The sequence below is a fragment of the Rhinopithecus bieti genome, unplaced genomic scaffold, assembly GCF_001698545.2.
Source record: "Rhinopithecus bieti isolate Rb0 unplaced genomic scaffold, ASM169854v2 scaffold_57691, whole genome shotgun sequence".
NCBI classification, from domain to species: domain Eukaryota; kingdom Metazoa; phylum Chordata; class Mammalia; order Primates; family Cercopithecidae; genus Rhinopithecus; species Rhinopithecus bieti.
The window spans coordinates 417,638-444,416 of NW_016824383.1; the positions used below are offsets into that span (position 1 = coordinate 417,638).

The window sequence follows — 26,779 nt, forward strand, 5'->3', positions numbered from 1 at the left end:
TTCTCGAGGAGTATCTTTGTGATGTTCTCTGTATTTCCTGAATTTGAATGGTGGCCTGCCTTGCTAGGTTGGGGAAGTTATCCTGGGTAATATCCTGAAGAGTGTTTTCCAGCTTGGTTCCATTCTCCCTTTCACTTTCAGGTGCACCAATTAAACATAGATTTGGTATTTTCACATAGTCCCATATTTCTTGAAGTCTTTGTTCATTTCTTTTTATCTTTTTTCCCTAAACTTCTCTTCTCACTTTATTTCATTAATTTGATCTTCAATCACTGATACCCTTTCTTCCACTTGATTAAATCTGCTATTAAAGCTTGTGTATGCATCAGTAGTTCTCATGCCATGGTTTTCAGCTCCATCAGGTCATTTAAGGTCTTCTCTACACTGTTTATTCTAGTTAGCCATTCATCTAATCATTTTTTAAGGTTTTTAGCTTCCTTATGATGGGTTTGAACATCCTCCTTTAGCTAGGAGAAGTTTGTTATTACCGACCTTTGGAAGTCTACTTCTGTCAGCTCATCAAAGTCATTCTCCATCCAGCTTTGTTCTGTTGCTGGCGAGGAGCTGCAATCCTCTGGAGGAGAAGAGGTGCTCTGGTTTTTAGATTTTTCAGCTTTTCTGCTCTGGTTTCTCCACATCTTTGAGGTTTTATCTACCTTTAGTCTTTGATGTTGGTGACCTACAAATGTGGTTTTGGTGTGGATGTTCTTTTTGTTGATGTTGATACTATTCCTTTCTGTGTGTTAGTTTTCCTTCTAACAGTCAGGTCCCACAGCTGCAGGTTTGTTGGAGTTTGCTGGAGGTCCATTCCAGATCCTGTTTGCCTGGGTATCACTAGCAGAGGCTGCCAAACAGCAAATATTTCAGAAGAGCAAATACTGCTGCCTGATCCTTTCTCTGGAAGCTGCATCCCAGAGGGGCACCCACCTGTATGAGGTGTCAGTTGGCCCCTACTGGGAGGTGTCTCCCAGTTAGGCTACACAAGGATCAGGGACCCACTTGAGGAGGCAGTCTGTCCATTCTCCGAGCTCAAACACCATGCTGGGAGAACCACTGTTCTCTTCAGAGCTGTCAGACAGGAACGTTTAAACCTGCAGAAGTTTCTGCTGCCTTTTGTTCAGCTATGCCCTGCCCCCAGAAGTGGAGTCTACAGAGGCAACAGGCCTTGCTGAGCTGTGGTTGGCTCTGCCAAGTTCGAGCTTCCCCAGCTGCTCTGTTTACCTACTCGAGCCTCAGCAATAGCGGACGCCCCTCCCCCTCCAGGCTGCTGCCTCGCAGGTCAGTGTCAGACTGCTGCACTAACAGTGAGCAAGGCTCTGTGGGCATGGGACCTGCCGAGCCAGGCACGGGATATAATCTCCTGGTGTGCTGTTTGCTAAGGCTGTTGGAAAAGTGCAGTATTTGGGTGGGAGTGTCCTGTTTTTCCAGGTACCATCTGTCACGGCTTCGCTTGGCTAGGAAAGGGAGATCCCCCAACCCCTTGTGCTTCCCCTGGTGAGGTAATGCCCCGCCCTGTTTCGGCTCACCCTCCGTGGGCTGCATCCACTGTTCAACCAGTCCCAATGAGATGAACCAGGTACCTCAGTTGGAAACGCAGAAATCACCCGTCTTCTGCGTTGATCATGCTGGGAGCTGCAGACCACAGCTGTTCCTATTTGGCCGCCTTGGAGCAGGTCCATGAGCAATTTTTGTATTTTTAGTAAAGACAAGGTTTCACCATGCTGGCCAGGCTGGTCTCGAACTCGAACTCCTGACCTCAGGTGATCCACCCGCCTCAGCCTCCCAAAGTGCTGGGATTACAGGCATGAGCCACCACGCCTGGCCTCACTCTGAGGACCAGGTCCAAAAAGTTTCTCTACTGGTCCCATGACTACATAGACTACATTGGCAATTCTACATTGGAATATATGAGAGACACCATGAGGCCTTTTACATTACATGGAATGTTCCTGGACCAGAGGACCCCAGACTCATCTCCTGGGCCAAAACAGAGGCTTCCTGTGGGCCAGATCTGAAACTCCTCTCAGACGCAAACTAAATCACACTTTGAGAATGGCTGGATCTGCTCAGAGAGAAACTAAGGGGGAAAGCACAAGGGGAGGTGGCAGGGGGCAGAACCCAAAGAGAAACAGGCCTATCTTGGCAACTGTGTGTGTGTGTGTGTGCGCACGCACACGCGTGTGTGCATGTGTGTGTGTTCAGGACCAAGGACAGCTCCCCAGATGCAGCTGGGAAAGGGGGAATAGACCCCCCCAATGGGTCTTTGAAGCAGGAGAACAGCAGGGCAGAGCCCAGCAGAGATAGCTTTCTGGGTGGCACTAAAGCTGAGTTTGGGAGGGAAAGGCCATTCCTTTCATGCTAGGACATCTGAGTCTGTCTGTCCATCCTGTCTTTTCCCCCGTGCTCCATTTGTCTTTGAATTAAGACCCAAAGGCCAGAGAGGGATAGGAGACAACGATAATGCCTGTGGTCGAGTATATTTCTCCTAGGCCAACACTCTGCCCACTCTCAGCTAATTAGGGTTGTGATTTAGGTTTTAAATGGGCCATGGTATTTGAGCCTGTCCTGGACAGGGCCACACCAGAGGCCATTTCTGGCTGGCTGCCTGTCCAACACCCACTGAAATAATGGGATCCTCCTCAACTGTCCCCAGCTCCTGCCAGGGAAAGGCTTCCAGGAGATGCGGGAAATCAACACTCCCCATTCCAACACCATCCCATCCTCAAAGTCTGCCTCACAAGGAGGCCTTCTTTGAACTCCCTAGGCCCCAAAGATCTGTCCTTTTCTGCCAGTACCAGGCTCAGAACTAAAGAAGGTCATGACAGGAGAGGGCTGAGAGATCATCTGGTCTGGGCGGTGACCTAGGAGTCCTGCAGAGATGTTCTAAGAGCCATGAGGTGGGCAGTTGGGGGAGAAAGCAGGCAGGACTCCTCCCCTTGCCCCCCCTAAAATGGTTCTATCCCTTTCCTGTCTCTGTGTGGAATCTCCATGTAAGGTTCTGAGGAAACAAAAATACTTTTACAAATTACTTTTGTATTTTATATTACACTTTTATACTTTTACAAATTATACTTTTATTTTAGATGGTTGTAGATTCATATATACTTCTAAAAAGTAATACAAAGAGACCCCTTGTGCCCTATATGCAGTTTCCCTCCATGAGGAAATTATAGTTCAATGCCACAATGTAACTTGTCTCCTCATCCTCTTAATAGGATCCTTCCCAGAGCAAAAGTTTAATTATGATGAAGTTCAATTTAGCATCTCCGGGTATCAACACTGATACAGTGGAGACACAGAACACTATCACCATCACAAGGCTGCCCCTTACAGCCACGTCCACTTTCCTCCTGCCCCCACCCCTTCCCTCATCCTGGCAACCACAAACCTCTTCCCCGTTTCTATTACTTTGCCCTCTCAAGAATGTTATATAAACGGAATTGCAGAGTATGGGACTTTGGAGGACTGGCTTTTTGAAAATCACTCAGCATGATTTCCGGAGACTCCTCCAGGCTGCTGCATCATCACTCGTTCATTCCTTCTCATTGCTTAGTGTTTAACCATTCACCTGCTGAAGATCACCTGAGCTGCTTCCAGGTTTCTGCCTATTGTGAACAGAGCTGCTATAAACAGTTGAGTACAAGTTTTTGTGTGAACATAAGTTTTCATTTCTCTAGGATAAACACCCAGGAGTGCAATTGCTCAATCAAATCATATAGTACCTGCAGGTTTTGGGTTTTTCTTTTTTTTTTTGAAATTGCCAAACTGTTTTCCAGAATGGCTATACCATTCTACATCCCCACTATAACTGTAGGAGTGATCCAGTTTCTCTGCATTCTCACCAGCATTGGCACTGTCATTTCATTTTTCTTTTCTTTTTTCTTTTTATTTATTTATTTTTTTTGAGACAGGGTCTCACTCTGTTACCCAGGCTGGAGTACAGTGGTGTGATCACAGCTCACCGCAACCTCCACCTCCCAGGCTCAAGTGATCCTCTTACCTCAGCCTTCTTAGTAGCTGGGACCACAGGTGTGTGCCACTATGCCTAGCTAATGTTTGTATTTTTTGTTGAGATGGTGTTTCACCACGTTGCCCAGGCTGGTCTCGAACTGGCCTTAGGTGATCCACCTGTCTGGGCCTCCCAAAATGTTGAGATTACAGGCATGTGCCACTGCTCTTGGCCGTCACTTTTTTTTTTTTTTAATGCTGCCAAATTGAAGTGGACATTGTCACTTAAAAAAAATTATTTTAACCATTCTGATTGGAGTGTAGTGATGTCTTGTTGGGGTTTTAATTTGTGTCTCCGTCATGGCTAATGATGTTGCATACCTTTTTGTGTGCTTATCTGCCATCTGTACATCACCTTCAGGGAAAAATGTCTTCAGCGAAAAATGTCGCTTTACTTTGTCCATTTTCTAATTGGATTGTTTTTTAATGATGAGTTTTGAGAGTTCTTTATATATTCTAAATACAAGTCCTTTGTCAGATATGTTTTGCAAATATTTTCTCCCTCCCTGTAACTTGTCTCTTCATGCTCTTAATAGGGTCCTTCCCAGAGCAAAAGTTTAATGATGATAAAGTCCAGTTTAGCATCTCGTTGTTGACATCCATTGATTGTTTATTTCAGTCAGTTTGTTTGTGGTATGACAAATGATTTTTAATTGAAACCAAGACATTTTCATGTTAGTTCATGAGACAGTCATATTTAAACCTTCTGCTTCAACTGTGTTTCGTGGTACCACTCTGGCAGAGGAAAAGGGAAGGGGATAGCTTCATTATTGCCAGGCAGAAGTGGAAGTCCAGGTTGCCCACTCAACCTCCTCTGATGCCCCAGGGGTGCTCGCTGTCACTGCCGGATGGAGGTGGGAGTTCCAGATCCCCATGTGGTCCCCTCTGACACTGCAGTGGGGCTGGCCTCATCACCCCTGGGCATCTATGCAGTCTGACTCACTCTTTCTGACACCACCCCAGCAGGAAGGAAAGGGACACCTCGATACTGCCCAGTGGGGGTGCAAGTCAGGTTCCTGCTGCCTCCAGTGACACCATGGGGCGTGGGTAGGAGCCTTCTCACCAGTTGGGGATGAAAGTCACAGCTCCCCACTGGCCTTCTCTGACACTACTCTGGTAGGGGATTGGAGCCCCTCTTCTAGCCCAGCAGGGGTGGAATCTGAGCTCCCACTCGGTCTTGGCTGGGATGGATGGGGGTGGGGATGTTTTCTGTGGTGTTTGGCTGGGGTAGAGCAGTTACTGTCAAAAAGTTTTCTGTCGGACCGGGGGCCGTGGCTCATGCCTGTAATCCCAGCACGTTGGGAGGCTGAGGCAGGTGGATCACGAGGTCAGGAGTTTGAGACCAGTATGGCCAACATGGTGAAACCCCGTCTCTACTAAAAATACAAAAATTAGCTGGGTGTGGAGGTGCGTGCCTGTAATCCCAGCTACTTGGGAGGCTGAGGCAGGAGAATCGCTTTAACCTGGAGGTGGAGTTTGCAGTGAGCCAAGATTGCGCCACTGCACTCCAGCCTAGGCGACACGGTGAGACTCCATCTCAAAAAAAAAAAAAGTTTTCTGTCTTTCTGGGTCTTTTCCTATAATTTTCCTTCTTTTCTATCCTATATTTTTCTATCTTTTCTTAGTCCGTTTCCTGCAGAGAGCAGCTTTTATTTTATTTTGCCTGTGTCCATTAGCATTTCCTAGTGCCAAGTGTGGGACACATGAGGCAAAAAGAAAACAAGCTTCTCACTGTGTCATTCCTCAGGTCCTGGGCACCCTAGCAGGTCTGCCTTCTTCCATCCACCTCTCCGAGTCTTCTTATGTTCATTTTATACAGAATATCTTGGGTTTTTAGTTGTATTTAGCAGAAGAAATATGGACAAGAACATCTATTGCATTTTCCAGAAGCAGAAGTTTAGGTCAATATTTTTAACAAGACATTTTAATGGCCTTACATCTAGTTCACCTCCTCCTTTTATAGAGCAGAAACTGAGGCTGCAGTGAGATAATGTATCTTATCCATGATCCAATAGTAAGTTTGGATTCAATAGTATGTTGGAAGCACAGTCCAGGCTGAAAACACATCTCCTAAACCCAGGTGCCATGCTGCTTCCATGACAGCATGGCGGTTCCCCCTTTGCCTGTATGTCTCACCTCTCCTGCTAGAATGCAAGGCCCTGTGCAGACACCAGGCTACTCCTCCCCGTATTCACATGCTGCCATCTCCTCCAGAATGGCTTATTTCCCTAAGCAGATTCTAGCTTCCCTGATTGCAGAGACCAGGCCATGTGGCTCAGAATGTATACAGCAAGCACCCAATGCATGGCTCCTAATGGTTCTCCCTATAGGAGCCAGTTGTCAGCATTGTTTAGTAAGTGTGGTATCCTGTTCCTCCAAGTGAGCTGGAGCCAGAAGGCACTTCGAAGATAGGGACAGATGGCATTTTCTGAAAGACAGACACACACACTGGTGAGCACAGAGGTTGTGCCATGTTTGGTTCTGGGAGGAATGTTAAGGGGAATCACAGCACATACTTCTAGTGCTCCTGGGCATGTGACCCAGGCCCGAAGGACCATCGTGTCATGTCCCAGACATCTTCACACTGCAGCTTGAGTGTCTGTCCTCTCCACTCTACCCTCCATGCAAACAGTCACCATGGCTACATTCCTCACCATCCCAGTGCCCAGTGCCCAGCCTGGAGTACAGCAGCCCTCAGTGATGACTGGCTGATTGGAGCTGATCAACAGGCGAAAGAACAAACAGATAAACAAAGGAATGACCCAACCACAGCAAAGGCAATTTCTAATGCAGGAATGAGGATATTTAGCTCAAAAAAGACTTGCCATGCTAGGCTGCTGAGGAAAGTCAGTAGGCAAAATACACAAGCAAAATAGTTAAAAAACAAAAACCATCAGCTGGAGCAATGAGAAGGGGGCTTGCAGCTGAATCAAAGAATGATCTTTTTTATTAATTGAGCTGCCTAACTGTGCTGAGATGCCTTCTGAAGCAGTGAGCTCCCTGCTACTGGAAATACCTCATGGTGGGGAGTTGGATCAGGTGACCTCTGAGCTTCCTACCACCTGAGAACCCATGATGTCTTCAGAATTCAGTGGAGGCCTTAAACTCCAGTGCAAGGGAGTTTGTTGGGGCTCAGAAAACAATATCCCAAAATGAAGGCCTCAGCAGCAGCCTCAGAAGCAAAAGTCTTTCTCTGACTTTCTGCCCTCCTGCCTCTCACTCTCAGTCTCACTCTTCAGTCTCACTCTCCCCTGAAGCTAGCCATAGAAGTTAGACTCCCTCTTCTCCTCCATAAGAAACCACAGCTTCTTTCTCCCAAAGCCAGCCATGAAACCTAACGACAGAGCTCTAATTCTCCATCTGCCTTTCTTTGTGAAAACTGGACATAAATACATTATCTGATCTGCTTTGTTTGATTATAGGTTATGCCACCCATTCCTGAGAGGGTCCTGCCCCAACTCAGAAGGAAGGAATGCTGCACAGAGAGGCCAAGAAGAGTCGAGACAGACAGGCCTTGCTCTGTTTCCCCATTTTGTCTATTAGCATGAGATCATGCCCTTTTGGTACAATCCCATTTCTACAACTGTCCATACTTTGTTTAACTTAACCATAAAAATAGACAATTTCCCCTGTATCTTTGGGTCTTCATTCTGCAGCCTCCCATGTATACATGTTAAATAAATATGTCTGCCTTTTCTCTTATTAATCTGCCTTTTGCAAGTTGATTTTTCAGCAAATCTTCAGAGATCCAGGGATTACCCTAGGCCCCCACAAGTTTAATCCTTGAGTTCCATCAAGGATTTGATGTGGTGAAGAAGATGAGGGAAAGAAAAGGTCAGCCCCAGCCCCTGGGAAGCTTCTACTAGAGATAGGGCATGTGACATCATTCTAGCCAGTTACCAAATAGTTCTGGTTCCCCCTATTCCAGGCACAGAGTAGCATTGTACTTCTTAATGTGCTTATGGTTGGATGAGGCCACATGACCTGTTCTGGGCAACAACCTCGGAGTGGAAGTGACAAGTGTTGTAGCTAGGCTGGAGCCCTGAACTGCCAATGCACGATCCTCCAGAGCTCCTTTTTCTCTGTCATGACAACTGGTTAAAATGGAACTGTACCACCAAGCTGTGCCCTGGTTGTTTAATGTTACTGAGATTTGGGGTTGTTTGTTACTGCAGCATTACCTAGGCTATCCTGACTGATACAGGGGAACAGACTTTGCCTGTATGGAACACCAGAGAAAGATACAAGATAAAAAGTTCAAGGCACACAACAGGGGCTGGGTTGGACAGAGCTTCCAACATCTGAACCCACACACAGACCCCTCTGCATTCACCATTCTCAGCCCCCTACTTGAGTAACACCCAATACAATCCATCTCCTCTAGCTGTGCTGCCTTCTATTACCCTAACATCCCAACACTGTGCCCTATTCAACCTCTGATAACATCATGTCTTCTCTCTTCATCTTCTTCTCTCTTCCCTTCCATCTAGTCAAACATCCTACCCATTCTCAAAGGCATAGGTCAGGCCTCATGTCCTGCAAGACACCTCCCTACCCATAGAGACCAACTGGACCACTCTTTGGAATCACCGCAGTTCTTGTGGCCAGGATGACATCTCTTTGGGGCTCTTATGTGTATGTTGTCATCTTGTTCTGTGTAAACTAGTTTTTACCCTAAAACTGGCAGTGATCCAGAAGCTCCCACTCATACGCATCTGCTGGGCTCACAGCAGGAGCTCAATAAATATGAACCAAACAGACAGCAGCACATGAACCTGGTATTTCTTACATATCCTAGGAAGTGCTAAAAAATGTAGGCACTTTTACTAAGATATTGTTTGCACTAATGATTTTTTTAAATTAGCACAGAACAAAATCCTATAGTTACTGAAGGGTAGCAAGTTGACTGGCAGAAAACTCCTTCCACCTTTTTCTGGGGCCAGAGGTAATCAGTATATTTGAAGGTCTCCTCCACCTACCATCTGGTACCCCCTGGGTCAGAGTCAATGTTGGTGCCCAAATAGCTGGCTTGAAGGTTGGCACAGGTATCAGGGGATGGGGAACAGTGGAGAAGTTAGGAAGACCCAGACCTGCTGTGGCAGCGATTTGGATCCAGCTGGGCATTTCATGGAGTTACAGAATGCAAACAGAGATTTCTGGAGAGACTCTACGAAGTCTGTGTCATTGTTTTGCAGAAGAGGTGCTTGGAGCCAGTGTCACTCGTGGGTCAACACCTAGTTCTCCTGGCCCTTGGGACAAGGCTCTTTGACTCTCTTTATGCTTCAGTTTGCTACAGGGCATCAGGCTGAAACAAGAGAGTGCCCTTCACTTATTCCAGGGAATGTTGGGATCATAGGCCCTCAGCCAAGACTCAAAGTCATCATTTGTGACACACCCCCATCTTTCCCAGGGCTTCATGTGAACCTGCCTGATAAGGAGTTGTGCTCATCAGGTTCCTAGCAAAGATTTCATCACCTTGTTCAACAGCCAACACAGTGGGCCAAGTCCTTCCATCAAAGGAAGTCCTTCCCAAGGTCTAATCAGAGGCTCTGCTGTTGTGGCACATATTAATTTCCTGTCCTTGGCACACCCGTGAAGATGGAAAACAGCTGCTCACTCCTTACCCCATACAACCTTTCCTATGCCTTTGGTTTCTTTCCTGAATTCTAAATCTCATGCCAGCACCTTGAAAAGCCTTCTGAATGTACTGCTGCTGCAGTCTCTCATTTCAACAATCCCTACACATTTCCCCTATTACAATGAAAAGCTGGAAATTTCTGACACCCTAACTAAATGACTAGGTGATGGACGGGTCTTTTGGGAAGAGGATGCCAGGATGTCAGGCAATCCCAAACACAGCTGAATCCCAGTTGCCGGCAGCTGGTTGGCCTCTTCTGAACTATCTGTAGCCCTTTTTTTGCTCTACACTCTATGGGCTCTCTTCCTCCGTCGTGGGACCCAGTCTCCTCTAGGTTGCCCCCACTTTCTGCCTCTGAAAGGGTTCAGAAAAAGCAAGGTTTTCTTATTGACATTAGCTAAAATAACAAACAGGATGAGGCTGGAAGCCTGCTAGGGATGAATCAATCATCCCAGTGTATGACTAATCTGCAAATGGGGCCGCATCTGGGCCCTGGTGCAGGGCATGGTCTGTGGCCCACCACCCAGAGGTTGTTTGGCAGAATGCAAGAGCTCCGCATCTTCCTGCCAACCTTACTTTTGACATGTGCAGCCAACGTGGTCAGTCAAGAGGAGCACCAGAGCAGCCAGCCACCCCATCACCATGTAGCCTCAGTTTCTCCCTGAAACTAATTGTCCCCATGGGTAAAAATGAGTTAGCAGTGCTCTCCCATCATCGTGATGGCCCCAGAAAGCTCATCAAAGTTGGTGTGACGGAGGAAAAGGGCCCACTAGGGAATGACTGCATGGACTGAGCCTGGGCCAACTCAGTGCAGTCTCAGGCATTACTATTGAGTGTCCACTGAGTACAAGGCCCTAGGCCAGAAGTGGTTGAGGAAGTAGAGCCAGCCCCGACTCCCGTCTTAGGCTTGACCAGCTGGCTGAAGCACAGGCAGGTGTGCGTGGAACAGCTTGGCAGCAGCATGAGTCGGTGTGAGGGTGTCTAACTGAGCGTGTGGGTGCACCGAGGAGCCAGCCGGGGTGCTCATGGGTGGTGTCCCTGAGAGCTGGTCCTGTATTCTTGCCTCTGGTGGGCCAGGCTGAAGGGAGCCTTGAAGGATGAAGCAAATAGCAGCATCCCATCACAGCAGCAAAAGCACCCTTCAGTGGGCAGCTGCCTGGGTCCTTCTCCATCAGAGAGCCCCTGCACGACAGGGGTGACAAGGACACTGCCACAGGCCAGCTACGTGGGGCTTTCCTTGGGGTGCGGTCACTCAAAGGATGCTGCCCAGGTTTGATCCCTCCAGTAGGGGGCATCAGGAGATGGCTGCTTCATGGGCAGAAATCAGAGGTTCCTGGGAAGGAAACTCAGGTGGGTGTCCCCACAGGCAGATGCATGGACGTGGGTATGAGCCAACATGGGCCACGTGGCCAAGGGCAACACTCTAGAGAGGGCAGAGAAGTGAGAAGCAAGGAGCTGGCCCCCCCACTGTTGGGCTACCATACCAGCCCTGAACGCCCATCCAGGCTGGTGGCAAGAGAAAAATAAAGGTTCTTCTTGTTTATGCCACGCTGTTGTTTGTACCTAATAAATTCATTCTCTGGTGTCTAAAACTAAAGTCTGTCATCCCTGAACCAAGGTGTTGCCGACCATGGGAGACCTCATGTAAATTCAGGCCCACAGATTCTCCTGCCTCCCCGTGCAGTACCCAGGTCTGAACCTTGGCCATCCATCCAGGAGATGCAGCTACCCCTCACCTCCTCTGTGCACCTGCCCAGATTTCTGAACTCCAGGCCACCCCCTGGGCCCCATCTCGTGTCCTGCAGGGGGCATTTGTTTTACACCTGTGTCTTGTCCTTCTCACTTAGTAGTGCTGCCCTTGAAGGCAGGTCCCTGGCTTCAAGCCCATCTGGAGCTTAGCACCAGGCCCCTGCAAACACTCCTGGTTGACAAATCTCTAAGAAATCCCTCCTGAAAGACCCTCTCCAATCTTCAGAGGTTTCCTTGGCTGTAAGCCAAGGAAACACAACACAGGTGGTGCATCCCACGCCAGACTCAGGCAAACCCAGCATTCTGACTGAGCCTTCCCTTCTGTCCCAGCTGGCTCTCCAGGCATGGACGTTGCAGACTCTGCACCTAAGACCAACACAGCACCAGGCACACATGGCTGTGGCAGGAGGTGTCCCTCAGTGGCCCAGCCCCTCTTCCACTTCTTGGAAGTAGACATCTCTCTGTCTTCCCTCTGAGACGATCAGGCGGCCACCGCAGGTCAGGGGTGATGGGAATGCCAGTGCTCCTGTGGCCTGTAGGAGGTCCCTCCCACAAAACCTTGCCTCTGGGCATGTCAGGTGATTAGGTGGGGTTCTATGCAGAGACCCTGCTGTCCACCCTCCTTGGGCTCCTCCCCTCCACCCTCCTTGGGCACCTCCCCTATAATGAACCTATGTCTCAGTTTCACCTGCCAAGAAAGGATTTAATATGAGCTTTTCACAACTTCACTTTTAAGTTGAGCTATATTTCATTTTGTCAAACACTGCCTACCCTGAGTCAACTGCTCAGCTGCTTCCTGAAGGTGGGATTGGGGTGAGCCTTGTGGTGTCAGGGTGCCTGGGGCAGGGACAAGCCCACACCTAACCCCACCCCACAAGCCCCCAGCCCTGCTCCATGGGCCCATATAATCTGGTGAACCCCCACACAACCTCCTGCAGGTGGGGAAGGCAGACCCAAGAGGACAGCTGGGTGTGGGAGGTGAGGCAGATGAGGGGAGAAAATGGGGAGAACCCTTCCTCGCCCCCTGGAGACTCTATCAGGAGTGATGTGGAGGAGGGGACCAGAAGGGAAAGGCAACAGACATGCCCCCAAAAAGATGGTAAAAGGGAGAGGAAAAAGGACCCTTCATTGGAAGATTCCAGAACCAGACACCTGCTGACCAAATAACAGAGAGCTCTCAGGGACAAACCTCTTATTCCCCATCCAAGAGCTTCAAGCCCTCCCTGAAAGTCTCTGCCTGGTGCTTGAGTCCCCAAATCCAAGTTCACAACTGCTGCTGAAGAGTGAGGGGAATCTCCATTTAGGAGACCCTAGAATAATTGGCAGGAGCAAGCCAGTGCCCCTAAGGAGCAGGGCCTAGACCAAAAGCTAGGGGGTCAGGGAGTATAACACGGGGTCCCAGGCAGGGAGACAGCAGAGACAAAGGCACCCCCTAGAAGGTCACCTTCTGCAGTTGGGCAAGATAGCAGTGCCGTACGGGGTGGAGGGCAGACAAGTGGCACGTCTGGGGGACTCAGTTTCCTCATCTGCAAATGGCACGGAGATGTTAGAAGGACCCTCAGAGGCCATCGAGGTTCCTTCTGGGTTTTATGTGAGGAAGCTGAGACCCAAGGGGGAAGAGTTTGCCACCAAGTTTGTGGCAGAACAAAAATAAGACTCCAGGTCTCCCATCACCCCTAACCCCCGGGGCTCTTATTATGGCCTCCTTCTCAAGAAACAATTGAACACACAAGCAAATCTTGTCATGTGAAAGAACCATCCTGGGCAGCCATCCCCCCACACCATGGGGCAGCCACGCCCTGCAGCCTAAGAAAGATCTAGAACCGAGGCCACTGACCAGCTTCCCTTGGCACAGAATAGAGGAGTTGGGTGAATCTGCCAGGGGACCGAAGCTGAACATGATTAAGTGGATCGAAACTGAACATGAGCAAGTAGGCCCGGGGCAACCCATGACTGCAGCGGCTCTGAAACCGGGCATGGCCCCTCGCAGGAGCCTGCGGGGGCTCTGTCCGCTTTCTGGACAGGCACAGTCTGAGGCTGAACTTGGGATGGGGACACATGGTTTTTTCAGCCTCTAATCCCACAGGCTCCTGCAGGCAGGGATGAGGTATCAGTGAGAACAGCTGGACCACCAGAGGGTGTGGAGAAGGGCCTGGGGGTCACCAGGGCAGCTCTCAAAGAGCAGCTGCCCCCCTTCCCTCCCAGCCACGCAACCCACCCACGAGCCTCTCAGGACCTCACAGCAAGCAGCAGGGAAAAAGGTGGCAGGCTCCGGCGGGGTCCCAGGACTGTTGGTTGGCTGGGGACATGGACAAGTCTCTGACAGCTCCCCCACAGGCTGCCCCTCCCAGGCCTTCTGCAGATCTGGAGCAGAAGTGACACCCAAAGCACTCGCCAGCATCAAAATGCTGAGTCCCATTGTTTGTGGGGCCACAATGTCGGTGCCTGAACCCTCAGTGCAGTCATTTGACTGCCGTGTAATATTCCACTGTAAGGATGGATCCCAAGGCACCTCTTCATTCTCCTCAGCAAACATCTGGGCTGCTTCCAGATGTGTGTTAGTATATAAAATGCAGTCACTAAAAAAGAAATCTCATCAATCGATGAGTTTGGGGGAGTGCCTGTGGGCAGGGAGTTAGGGAGGGCTTTCCAGGGGACAGATGCACCCTCCCCTCTCCCACCTCTCTGCACTCTCCATGTCACAACCCCTCAGGAGCCATTGTGGGCTGGCCCAGGAACCCAGGCAGACAAGATATAGGATACCCCCAGACAGAGCGCAGAGCTGTTTCCCTACCTGCTGTGGGGGGGCTCGCCCTCGGGAGAAGGAACAGCTGCTGTCCAGTGGTTCGCTGCAGTCCGCTGTCCACTGCAGAGCAGAAAGGAGCAATCAGTGATGGCAGGACAGCCAGGCCCATGCTCACTCTGCCAGGCTGCAGGAGTTGTGCCCTGGTGTTCCCCATTAGCATGAGTGTGGAATCCTAGTTGGTCATTCAACCCAAATCTTTCTCAACCACCAGACCCAATTTGGCATCCTCAAGCTTCACATCAAGATGAAGCTTTGGCATCTGCTTGAGGGGGAGGCAAACTCACTTCCCTTCACCTGAGCCCAGCACAGTGACAAAGACTGGCTACATCCCAAAGTCAGCCAGACATGACAAAATTTATTCTGAGTTTGGTACCACCAGCACCACGTTTGACCGCCTGACCTGGCTTCAGCCACACTAGCCCTCTATTACATCAAGGGTGTGGCCAGAGCTGGCAGTGAGGCAGGTATGTGTGGGTCTTCCTAGAAGCCTAGCTCCAAAAGATGATGGGTTTGGCACCAGGAAAGAGCCCAACCTGGCCATCAGAAGCGTGGCTCAGACAAGCCCTGCCACTCACATCCCCTGAGAACTCAGAGGGCTGCTGTGTCCCAAAGTGTGGTCTGACAACCATCTGCATGAAAGTCCCCAGAGTCTGCAACATAGAGGTCCCTGGGCCCCAGCCTTTACCCACTGAATTAGACTCTGTGAGGCCAGGGCCAGAGGATCAGTGTTTTGACGAGCCCCCCAAGGGATGCATTGGGAGTTTGGGAGCCACAGAAATCCATGTGATCTCTCAGGCTTCATTTTGTCATCTATAAAATGGGGAGAGCCATGCTGGGTGACTGGCTGGGAGGCTGGGATGAAGGACCTTTGTGAGCTATAAAAACACTGTATAGAAACAATACAGTAGCAGTCATATAGCTCTTCCTGTCAAATGCTATCTAGGTATACGGCAGTGTTTTTACTATTGTATTAAACATTAGCTAGCCTCTGGAGCTGAAGTTGTTGAATACTGATCTTAACCTACACCCTGCATGATACATAAAGAGCAGAGGAGGGCCCGGCAGCTCACACTTGTAATTCAGCACTTTGGGAGGTCAAGGCAGGAGATCACTTGAGCCCAGGAGTTTGAGAACAGCCTGGGCAACATAGAGACACCTTGTCTCTACTAAAACAAAACAAAACAAAACTAGCCAGCTATGGTGGCATGCACCTGTTGTCCCAGCTACTTGGGAAGCTGAGGCTGGAGGATTGCTTAAGCCCAGGAGTTTAAGGTCATAGTGAGCTGTGATTGTGCCAATGCACAATGCTCTTGGGTAACAGAGCGAGCCTCAAAAAAAAAGAAAAAAAAGAAAAAGAGAAAAAGAAAAAAAAGAAGGAAAGAGCAGAGGGAAGCCCAGTCTCTGTATGTATGAGGACATGGTCAAAGCTGTGAGTGTGTGCCAATGCATTCCTGGCTTTCTAAAACCTTGGCTGGACATGCCCTCCTGAGCGTGGCTCAAGGGTATGACCTTTGTCCAGGATGAATGTTATTATTACAATGTTGTCGACATGGGCTGGGTGGAAGTGTGCCCTAGGGCAGCACTATCCAACTGAAACAAAATGAGAGTCACACGCAGAAACCACAGGCAGAATTTTAAGTTTTCTAGTAGCCAGATTTTAAAAAGAAACAGGTAAAATTAAATGAAATAATATTTTTTATTTAATCTAATACATCAAAATATTATCACTTCAACAGGTACATCAATATAAAAAGTTGTCAATGAGATATTTTACATTCTTCTTTCCACAGTGTTTCAGAAATCTACTTAGAGCACACCTCAGTTTGAATGAACAACATTTCAAGGGCTCCAAGAGCCCTTGTGGCCTGTGGCTACCATAAGGGACAGCGAAGCCCTAGAGAAGTGGCAACGGTGTCAGAGGCACTCCTCGCCCATTCCCTTTCTTTGAGCCTCAGGTCGAGAGTTGGTACTAGCTACCTGAGGTTGCCATTCTCTGGGCTGTGTAGCTTCTCAGGTAGAAGTAATCAATTCTTTGGATTAAATTCCCTCTGCTTGGATCATTGCAGTCTCAAAGTATTTCCCCTAAGATACTTATTAATCATGGCTGGCGGTGGGGAGAGAAAAATGAGAAACCATCAGATGCCACTTTAGCCAAGTGATCAAGGTTAATATCACCAGTAACAAAACATATCTGCATCATGGACTCCCCAGTGTGGTGTGTCGAAACGGGCACATCACTTCTGGGGTATTCTTGACAAAAATGCACCCTCTCGACATAATCATGAGAAAACATCACACCACCCAAATTGATGAGCTTTCTACAGAAGCATTGACCAGAACTCTTCAAAAGTGTCAAGGTTGTAAAAGAAAAGAAAAGAAGACAAAGTATCAGATTAGAAGGGAATGAGATGTGGCAATTATATGCAAATTTGGATCCTGGAACAGAAAAAGGACATTTATGGAACAACTGGTGAAATCTGAATAAAGCTTCTAGCTAAGAGCATTGTACCAATGTTAATTTCTTTCTTCTGATAATGGTTCTATAGTTACGTAAGGTTCATATTACGGCAAGCTGAGGGACAAGTGTTTGGGAACACCCTGTTCCATCCTGCACCTTGGCTATAAGTCTAAAACAGTTCCAAAACAAAAACTAATATATATGTATTTATACATACGTCAAATACATGCATACACAACTAGAAGTATATATGTACATTTATTTATTTATTTATTGAGATGGAGGCTCATTCTGTTGCCCAGGCTGGAGTGCAGTGCTGCAATCTCAGTTCACTGCAACCTCCACCTCCCAGGTTCAAGCGATTCTCCTGCCTCAGCCTCCTGAGTAGCTGGGATTACAGGCACGTGCCACCATGCCCAGCTAATTGTAGTATTTTTAATAGAGACGGGGTTTCACCATGTTGGCCAGGCTGGTTTCAAACTCCTGACCTCAGGTGATCCACCCACCTTGGCCTCCCACAGTGCTGGGATTATAGGCATGAGCCACCATGTCCGGCCCACATTTTTAGAATAATGTATACAGATATACATAAACATGTATGTATATGTATATACATACATATGTGTAATGTTTAAAGTATTGTAACTATAATCCCTCTGCTTTATATACTGAAGTAGTTTCTGCTTCCCTGGTTGGAGCCTGGCTGACAGGTGGGGGACATTCAAGGCACACAGTGTCCACTGGCTGGGGGGAACACGAGGCCATGCTTGCACTCCTCATCCCATCCTAGGTGATCTCTCACAAAAAGACTTCTCCCCTTCCAGGCATCCTGAACATTTCAACCCCAGCTGTGTAGTGCTGGTGTGATATTCCACAGCACGGTGACTCACAGGAGACACACCTCCTCTGGGGTCAGCACGGGCCCTGGCAGGATGGGGCCTCCTGATGGGCATGCGCAGAACAGACCCTGAGGCTTTGTGCACATCCATATACAACCCTGCCCTCCTTGGTGAGCTTCCAAGCTCCAACGAGGCTGCTCTGCCTTGTCCAAGGCCATCCTTAACTGTACAGTTGCCAACCAAAAGCCACTACCTGAGAGCCTTCTGTGTGGGGCCCTGAACACAGAGTGTCCCCACACAGGAGAGGTCAGATGACATGTCAAATAATAGCAATGAGAGGGCGGTGGGGATGGTGTGGCTGAGATGAAGACTGTGCTCTCGGCAGGGGCTGTAAGGGAGGGAAAGCAGGCAACCCAGGGTGCCCAGAGAACAGTGAGGTGCCCAAGAGAGGCAACAGGCTCAGTAGAACATGGCCTGCTTAGGGCAGACAGCGGCTGTCAGGCTAGAGAACTCAGAGACACTTCCTCCATATGGAGGGGTCGAATTTCTATTACGGGAGGCTGAACTGGCCTGGGGGAAGTGGGGCAGGAGGTCCCACATAGGGGTTCATTTGCAGTGGTGGTAGAGATGGAAATGAAGCAGTGGATCTCAGAGTGTGGAACAGATGAGCAGCAGGCCAAGTGGGTGATCTGTGCACAGGAAAGCCAGCAAGACAGTGGAGTCCATAGAGGCCCATTCCAGAGACCCGGCAAAACTGGAGACAGGCACAGCCCCCGGCAGGAGGAGGGACTGTGGCCCTGCGTGTGACTGTGTAAATGGGGAGCAGTGAAGTGTGAATGATCACACTGAGCACAGCAAGCTCTACCCGTTGGGCTTGTGGGGCTCCATCTCAAACCCCAGCCCAGCAGTAGCCCCAGGGCAGCCTGTCCAGGGCTGCTCCCTGAATTTCCTCCATCAGAGACACCTTCTTCCCTGGCCCTAAAGGCCCTCAGGGAGCCCTCCCTTCCCTGTTCTGAAGCTCCTCCCCATCCCTGCTGGGATTCTGCTCTCAACACCGGCTTCTTCTGTGGCAGGCACCGCCACCTCCTGCCTCCCATTTACCTACTCTGAGACACCGCCTAGAAAATTTCCAGAAATGGACCTCCCCAGAACCTGTCCTGATCTGCAGGAGATGAGTCAAGAATGAAGAAGAGCCCTGCCTCTCCAGACCCGCTCCTCAGTCCGGACCAGGGCTTGAAATCCCACACATTTCCCCTTCAAGGTAAACAGGCTTACAGCTTTGAACCTCCTGAACCTGCAAGTCCTCTTGGGGACAAAGGTGGTATCTTACTTGAAAAGGTCATCAAACAGAAAGGCGGGAAATGTGGGAAGTTTGCTAGATATGGGAACGATGAACATCAAATTCACAAGAGTGGTTTAAAGGCCTCAACCACAGCTATTATAATTCATGTCTTAATTTAAAAACCTGGAACAAACATGACACAGGGTTAAGATTTAATAAACATGAGAGTACAGCTGTTTATTCTCCACTCAAAATAGATGTGTATTTTACTATTCTCTGTTATCAGTCCATCTCAAGTATTTCACAATAAAAAACAATTAAAATAAGCTATTTGTCATTTTACATCCCAGGATGCACAGTGCTTTTTTTTTTTTTTTTTTTTTTAAAAGGGGTCTCCCTCTGGCCCAAGGGGGGGGAAAGTGGCGTAATCTTGGCTCACTGCAACCTTCGCCTCTGGGGCTCAAGCAATTCTCCTGCCTCAGCCTCCCAAGTAGCTGGGACTGCAGGCACGCACCACCATACCTGGTTAATTTTTTTGTATTTTTAGTAGAGACAGGTTTCACCATGTTGCCCTATATGGTCTCAAACTCCTGAGCTCAGGCAATCCACCCGCCTTGGCCTCCCAAGTGCTAGGATTACAGGTGTGAGCCACCGCACCCAGCCAGTGTTTTATGAGCAGAGATTGGGAAAGACTGGGGAGACCCCAGGGTACTGAGCATTGGAGGAGGAGGAAAGAGAAGCAAGAAGCTCAGAGTGTGGGAGGCTGGAGGTGCTAAAGCTAAACCAGGCCCCCTTTTCAGTGGTGCCTAAAACTCCCCCTACCAGACATCAAAGTATCTCATAAAGCTAGAGTCAAACCAGCATGTTGAACCAGTACAAGAATAAAAAAGCAGATTAACTGATAAAACTGCACCCACAAGCAAATTAATGTACAAATGGGAACCTCATATAAGATAAGGATTGTGTTTTAAATTGAGGGAGAGACTCATCAATAAATACATGGTATTGAGGCAACCACCCAGCCACTGAAAAAACGACCTTAGATATCTGCCTTGCACTATTCATGGAAAACACATTCCAAAGTGATTAAAATCTGAGATGCAAATTTTAAACTACATCAAAATTTCAAACTTCTATGTGACAAAATAAATCACGAACAAATAAAGACAAGTGAGAAGCTACTTGCAAAATGCACAGTCATCCCCCCCTTTATCCCTGAGGGATCCAATCCAAGATCCCCTAGTGGATGCCTGAAACCGTGGGTGGTAAAAAGCCCTACATCTGTTTGTGATCCTGTAACAGACATGTCTGCTCAGTGACTCTGGGCTGGGCAGTGATGGGCAGGTAGAGGATACAGACTGGAAATGCTGGACAAACGGATGATTCATGTCCCGGGAGAGACAGCATGAGATTTCATCATACTACTCGGAATGCCATACAATTTAAAATTTATAAACTGTTTATTTCTGGAATTTTTCATTTAACATTTTTGGACTGCAGTTGACCGCGGGTAACTAAAACCGTGGAAAGCAAAACAGTGGATAAGGGGAGCCTGCTGTGTAGCAAAGAATTAATCACCAGACTATATAAAGACTTCACTTAAATCTAGGCACTGTTCTAAGTCCATTGCACTTACTCTTCATGGCTACCATGGCACTCTTATCTTCTCTAATTAGCAAACATGGAGACTGAAGCACAGTGTGGTTGAGTAACTTACCCAGGAATACACAGTCAAAAAGTGGCAGAATGAGCAAAGGACAGAAATAGGTATCATTCAAAGAGCCAGGAAAAATGACTGATATTAAACACAATATGTAATCTTGGATTAGACAGAGATCACAGCCAATTTTTTTTGGTTCTAAACAATATTACTGGGAAAACTGCGGAAAGATCTGTAGGTTTAATCACAGCATTCTATCAATGTTCATTTCCTATACTGTATCACGTCCTTGTTCCGAGGAAATACACACTGAAGTGGCAAGGGATACAGGGGCATCATGTCTGGAACTAACTCTCAAATGATTTAGAAAGAAGTTTTATATACAATTATATGTATAAATTATATATATCATAAGATATATTTAGAGAGAGTGTGTGGGTACAAATATAGTAAGATGTTAATTGCATATGCAAGAATTGTTTGTACTATTATTGTAATTTCTATGTATATTTGAAATTATTTCAAAATGCAAAATTATTTTAAAGGTCATCTTACCCAGGGCTTCTTAACCAAGGGTGGTGTGAGACCACCCGGGGGGATATTGCGGGTCCACATGCCAGGTCTTCCCCAGTGAATGCACGGGTGGTGGTGGAATGTGACCTCTGTGTGTAAAATCTGCCCCAGGTAGGTGCTGCACAATGCAACTAGGGCTCTCACCGATGCCTTCATTTCCCTGAAGGGGGACTTGAGGCTGAGGGGAAATGGCTTCCTCCCATTCTCGCAGACCCCAGTCAGAATCCTGCCAGCCTGAAGACCCAACTTCTCAAAGGCAGGAGTGTGCGTGACAGCTTCCTTTATCCTGGGCACATGGGCTTACTGACATGGGGAGGAGAACCAAGACCCAGAGGTGGGACCCAAGGCTGGCGGGCAGCTCATTCTTCATCCAGTGATATTCTAGAAAAGACCTGTGCTAAGAGGGACAGGATGCTGCTGATGGCTGAGATTTGAGAGAGAGATAGAGAGAGAGAGAGAGAGAGAGAGAGAGAGAGAGAGAGAGAGAGAGAGGCTTTTGCTCCCATCTTTTCAGAAACAAACAACTTTCCTGTTGTAGAGAATGCTTGAGTGATTAGGAGCTTGAGTTCTTGAAGCAGAGAGTCCTGAGTGTCAGATCCCAGCTCTGCCACTTACTCTATGACCTTGGGCAAATCGCCTTCATCCCCAGGACTAAGTTTCCTCATCTGAATAATAATAGATCTACAATAGCAGAGACGGTAAGTGGATGGCACTTGAGACAGGCTAGCCCTGTTTCAAACCCCAGTCTTGCACGTACTTGCTGTGTGGCCCAGGAACTTAAGTCTGACCTCTCTATGCTTCAATTCCCTCCCTTGTAAAAATGGTAAAAAACCGCATCTTCAATAGAATCATCAAGACTGAAGAGTTAACATTAAGAAACAACGCAAACAGTCCTCTTTTGTTACTTCCCTCTTCATCTCCCTCCAACTTCTTAAGTCAAGGCTCAATCTTTGATTCTCTCCTGTAAACTCCTCATCCCCTGGGCTTAAAACGCATCCAAATATAAATACTAGCTCATTCTCCTCCTCTGAACACACCATTGTGCATCGGACTGTGTGGAGCAACATCTCCCTAAGATGACTAATATCATCTTAAACACCCTTTCATGCCTAGACAGGACTTCCTTGACTTTGCCCCCCAAAGCTGTCTTCGGGGTCTGCATAGCTCATTTCGCAAGTCTATCCTATTTGCTCAGGCTAGAATCTTTCAGGGTCAATCAAGTGTCAGCCACTTCCAGGCACACCTAGACTCGAAGGCATTCAGCACCTCCAAGTGACCATAATGGCCCTAGTCTCCAATTGCCTCTCCCCTGGGCGGAGACGGCTTCCTGGTCTCTGCTTCCTCTCTTGCTGACTACCCACCATAAGCCCTAATCTCTACATGGGCATTCAAGAGGGATCCATGTCAACTGGTGTGGCATGCCCCACACCAGAGCTTTGCCCTGGCCATTCCCTCTGCCTAACTCTTTCCCAGGTGCTCACTCCTCACCTCTTCAAATCCTCCCTCTGTTCCTCCTCCCCCTCCCTTTCCTCCCTTCCTCCCTCCCTTCCTAACCCCTCCCGCTGCCACTCCCTCCTGTTTTCTTCCTTCCTTTTGTTTGTGTTGTTGTTGTTGTTGTTGTTGTTGTTGTCGTTTGTTTTGAGACAGGGTCTCACTCTGCTTGTCCCAGGCTAGAGTGGCAGCTGGTGTGATCTCAGTTCACTACTGCGACCTCCAGGTCCCAAGGCTCAGGTGATCCTCCCACCTCAGCCTCCACAGTAGCTGGGGACCACAGGCCGCACCATCACGCCCAGCAAATTTTGTATTTATAGTAGAGGGAAAAACTGAGTTTCAGGCCATGTTGCCCAGGCTGGCCTCGAACCCTGGCCCTCAAGCAATCCACCTGTCTCAGGACCTTCCAAAGTGCTGGGATTATAGCGTTGAGCCCGGTGCCCAATCCTCCACTCTAAGTGAGCTTCCCCACCACTATCCTGCCTCCCTCATGCATGCATCACTTCTAACATCGCATTTCCTTTCTCCCTCTATTGTCTGGTCTTTCCCTGTGAGAAACGAGACGAGATCATGACTTGTTCTGTTCTTGACTTGCCCCCTGAGCCTAAACAGAGCCTGAATGGATAAATGTTAGCTTTCAATTCTATTATTTTACTACCTAGCAGAAAAAGAGCAAATTTAAATAGTTACACTTTATTGCTGAAAAACCACCACCAAACAATGTCTTAGGAGATCATTAAAACTTACAGATCATAAGACTACATGTATGCAGAAGTACAACTTTATAAATATGTTTTAAAAAAAGATGCACAAAAATTATATTAGTTGCCATAAAATGAGGGGTTTTTTTGCCTTTTTCACTTGTCCCTCAGTTTTTCCAGTTGCTAAATTTCATAAAATAAAATGTTATCCTATTAAAAAATAATTTAGGCCAGGGCTGGTGGCTCATGGCCTGTAATCCCAGCACTTGGAGCCGAGGGTGGTGGATCCCTGAGGTCAGGAGTTCAGCCAGTCTGGCCAAAACAGCGAAACTCTGTCTTTACTAAAAATACAAAAATTATGGCCGGGCGCGGTGGCTCAAAGCCTGTAATCCCAGCACTTTGGGAGCCAAGACGGGCGGATCACGAGGTCAGGAGATCAGACCATCCTGGCCTAACATGGTGAAACCCCATCTCTAACTAAAAAAATACAAAAATCTACAGGGCGAGTGGCGGGTCGCGCTGTAGTCCAGCTTACTTGGGAGGCTGAGGCAGGAGAATGCGTAAACCCGGGAGGCGGAGCTTGCAGTGAGCTGAGATCCGGCCACTGCCTCCAGCCTAGGCGAAGAAGGGACTCCGTCTCAAAAAAAAAAAAAAAAAAAATAGCCGGGCATGGTGGCAGACCTGTAATCCCAGCTACTCAGGAGGCGAGGCAGGAGAATCAGTTGAACCCGGGAGGCAAAGGTTGCCATGAGCCGAGTCACACCATTGCCTCAGCCTCAGCAACAAAGAGCAAACTTCCATCTAAAAAAAAAAAAAAGAAAAAAAAGGCCAGGTGCAGTGGCTCATGCATGTAATCCCAGCACTTTGGGAGGCAAGGCGAGTGATCATGAGTCAAGCGTTCGACACCAGCCTGTGCCAACATAGTGAAACCCTTGGTCTCTACTAAAAATACAAAAAATTAGCCAGGCGTCGTAGCACGCGCCTATAATCCCAGCTACTCAGGAGACTGAGGCAGGAGAATTGCTTGAACCTGGGAGGCAGAGGTTGCAGTGAGCTGAGAGCACACCATTGCACTCCAGCCCCGGCGACAGTGCGAGACTCCATCTCAAAAAAAAGAAAAAAAATAAATAAAAAGATTGATAATTCAATTCCGGGCGCGGTGGCTCATGCCTGTAATCCCAGCACTTTAGGAGCCCGAGGCAGGTGGATCACCTGAGGTCAGGAGTTCAAGATCAGCCTGACCAATATGGTGAAACCCTGTCTTTACTAAAAATACAAAAATTAGCTGGGTGTGGTGGCATGTGCCTGTAGTCCCAGCTACTCGGGAGGCTGAGACAGGAGAGTTGCTTGAACCCAGAAGCGGAGGTTGCAGTGAGCCAAGATCATGCCACTACACTTCAGCCTGGGCAACAGAGTGAGACTCTGTCTCAAAAGAAAAAAAGAAAAAAGAAAAAGAAATAAGACAATGTGAATTAAAATGACAAGATGTCCCAATATACTGGTGGTAGTGTGGATAATGGAAGATCTTTGGAGAGCAATTTAACAACAGCTATTAAAATTAATTTTACTTCTCAGCATCTAACTGAAGAAACACTGTCATTTGTGCAGAAGGAGGCATGTTCAACAGTATGCGTTGAAGTATCACATATTTCCAGGGGAAAATTTAGAAGTAACCTGAGTGCCCACCAGTAAGCAAATGGTTAAACAAATCCATGCTATGGACAACTGGGCAGCCACTAAACAGATGTGCAAGCAGCACACAGCAGATGTGCAAGCCCAGAGGAATCTCTGGGGCATGTGGGCAGGTGAAAAATGCAAGTTATTGAACAATATATCCACTGGCTGATATATGATTTGACAATGCTGTATTTCTTCAAGTCACACATATGTCAGGAAAGGCATTAAAAAAGGCAAGGAAATGAACTCACTCATCTGATGGGAGGTAGGAGTAAGGGAGCAGAATGAGGTGGTAGCACAGAAGATTTTATTGTTAATATTTGAATTCTTATGTACCATGATAATGTATGCATAAAGGACTTATATAATTTAAAATAATTTTAGTTCAGGAGAATTTAATTATTAACATTTGAATTCTTGTGCAGTATGGGAATGTATGCATAAAGTACTTGTATAATTTAGAATATATTTTTTAAATAAGGGGAAAATACACAATAAATCCCCCATGCCGAACCACCCCACAGTCCTCCTATAAACTCACTTCTTCTGTTAAGCCTTTCATGGGTGGTCCACCATTGAGTGCTTCCTCCTGTGAGCAAAGACATCAGGGAAAATGAATTTAAGGGCAGAAGGAAACGAAGAGATGGGATTTCTAAAAAAGGGTGAGGGAACAGTGAACAGGGAAGGCAGAATGAAAGGAGAGACGTAAAGGGAAAGAGGAGAAACACGTTAGGAAAAGCCACTGAGCCAATCTGAACACTCTCACCCTATCCTATTCATTGCCACTTTGTACAGTGCACCCCTTTGTAAACATCACTGCATTTTAGACGACACACAGGGCTTCCAAGTGCCTGAAAGCATCAAAATAGGGCTATAGGAAGTAATCTTCACTCTCACTGGCTCTTAGTTTGACCTCTTAACAAGAATTTACTGGAAACTATGCCGTCATTAAATGCATCTGCTCTTCATAGGGTCCCCACATGTTATCTTTCCAAGAGACTGGGGCAGGGGCAGCAGGCCATGGAGGGGGGAAAGGAGACAGTCCTGCTCCCACTGTGGCAATCAGAGTGACGCATAGGCTTATGAACACTCCAGGCCCAGGCCCCGCACCTTTGCCTGCACCTCTAGCAGTGCGGCCTGTACATCAGTATTTCTCGCATTCCCTAAGTGAGTTCACGCTCGCCCAGAGTGGCATACTGCTTCCAAGCTTTCTGGTGATCCACCAGATCATCCACGAACATCACATGTGCCAACATTTTCCCCACTTACAACTTCCTAATCTCTTCCCCAGAAGGTTAGTGGTCAATGAGATTTGGAGTCCCAATTTTCCTTCTGCAGGAAATACATCTATATTAACCACCCAACACCCAATCAGCCATGGCCTGTACAGAACAGGAAACCACAAGTAGGTGGGGTGGGGATGGGGCTCCAGAGCCCAGGTCAGCCACCACCCAGCAGTAGGGTTTGGCTATGCTCCATCTCTGTGCCTCAGTTTCCCTCCTTTAGAATAGGGCTTTAATCCTTCCTCTACCCAAGGATAGAGTGACGGTGGGAACTTCCAATCTATTGGACAGCACCTGTTCCTGAAACATGGGAGAGGGGTACGATGCAAAATATGGGGGAGAGGTGTGATATTAAACATGAGGGGGAATGTGATGTTAAACACTGGGAGGGGTGTGGTGTTAAACATGAGGGGGAATGTGATGTTAAACACTGGGAGGGGTGTGGTGTTAAACATGGGGAGGGGTGTGATGTTAAACATGGGGAGGGGGTGGTGTAAATATGGGGAGGGGCGTGGTGTTAAACATGGGGAGGGGGTGATGTTAAACATGAGGGGGAATGTGATGTTAAACATGGGGGAGGGGTGTAGTGTTAAACATGAGGGGAATGTGATGTT

General features: G+C 47.9%; 1 protein-coding gene across 8 annotated transcripts in view; it reads right to left on the reverse strand.

Moving 5' to 3' along the window:
• The window catches only part of CTIF (cap binding complex dependent translation initiation factor), a 334,077-nt gene that overhangs the window by 215,070 nt on the left and 92,228 nt on the right, over positions 1–26,779 (reverse strand). For 5 of the 8 annotated variants that reach the window (XM_017862287.1, XM_017862283.1, XM_017862284.1 and 2 more), the window contains 2 exons: positions 25,424–25,471; positions 14,190–14,261 (listed from right to left, as the gene is read on the reverse strand). In XM_017862287.1, the coding sequence (XP_017717776.1) occupies positions 14,190–14,261; positions 25,424–25,471 (120 nt within the window). The remainder of the gene's footprint in view (positions 1–14,189; positions 14,262–25,423; positions 25,472–26,779) is intronic. The other 3 variants (XM_017862290.1, XM_017862289.1, XM_017862288.1) reach the window with 1 other exon arrangement.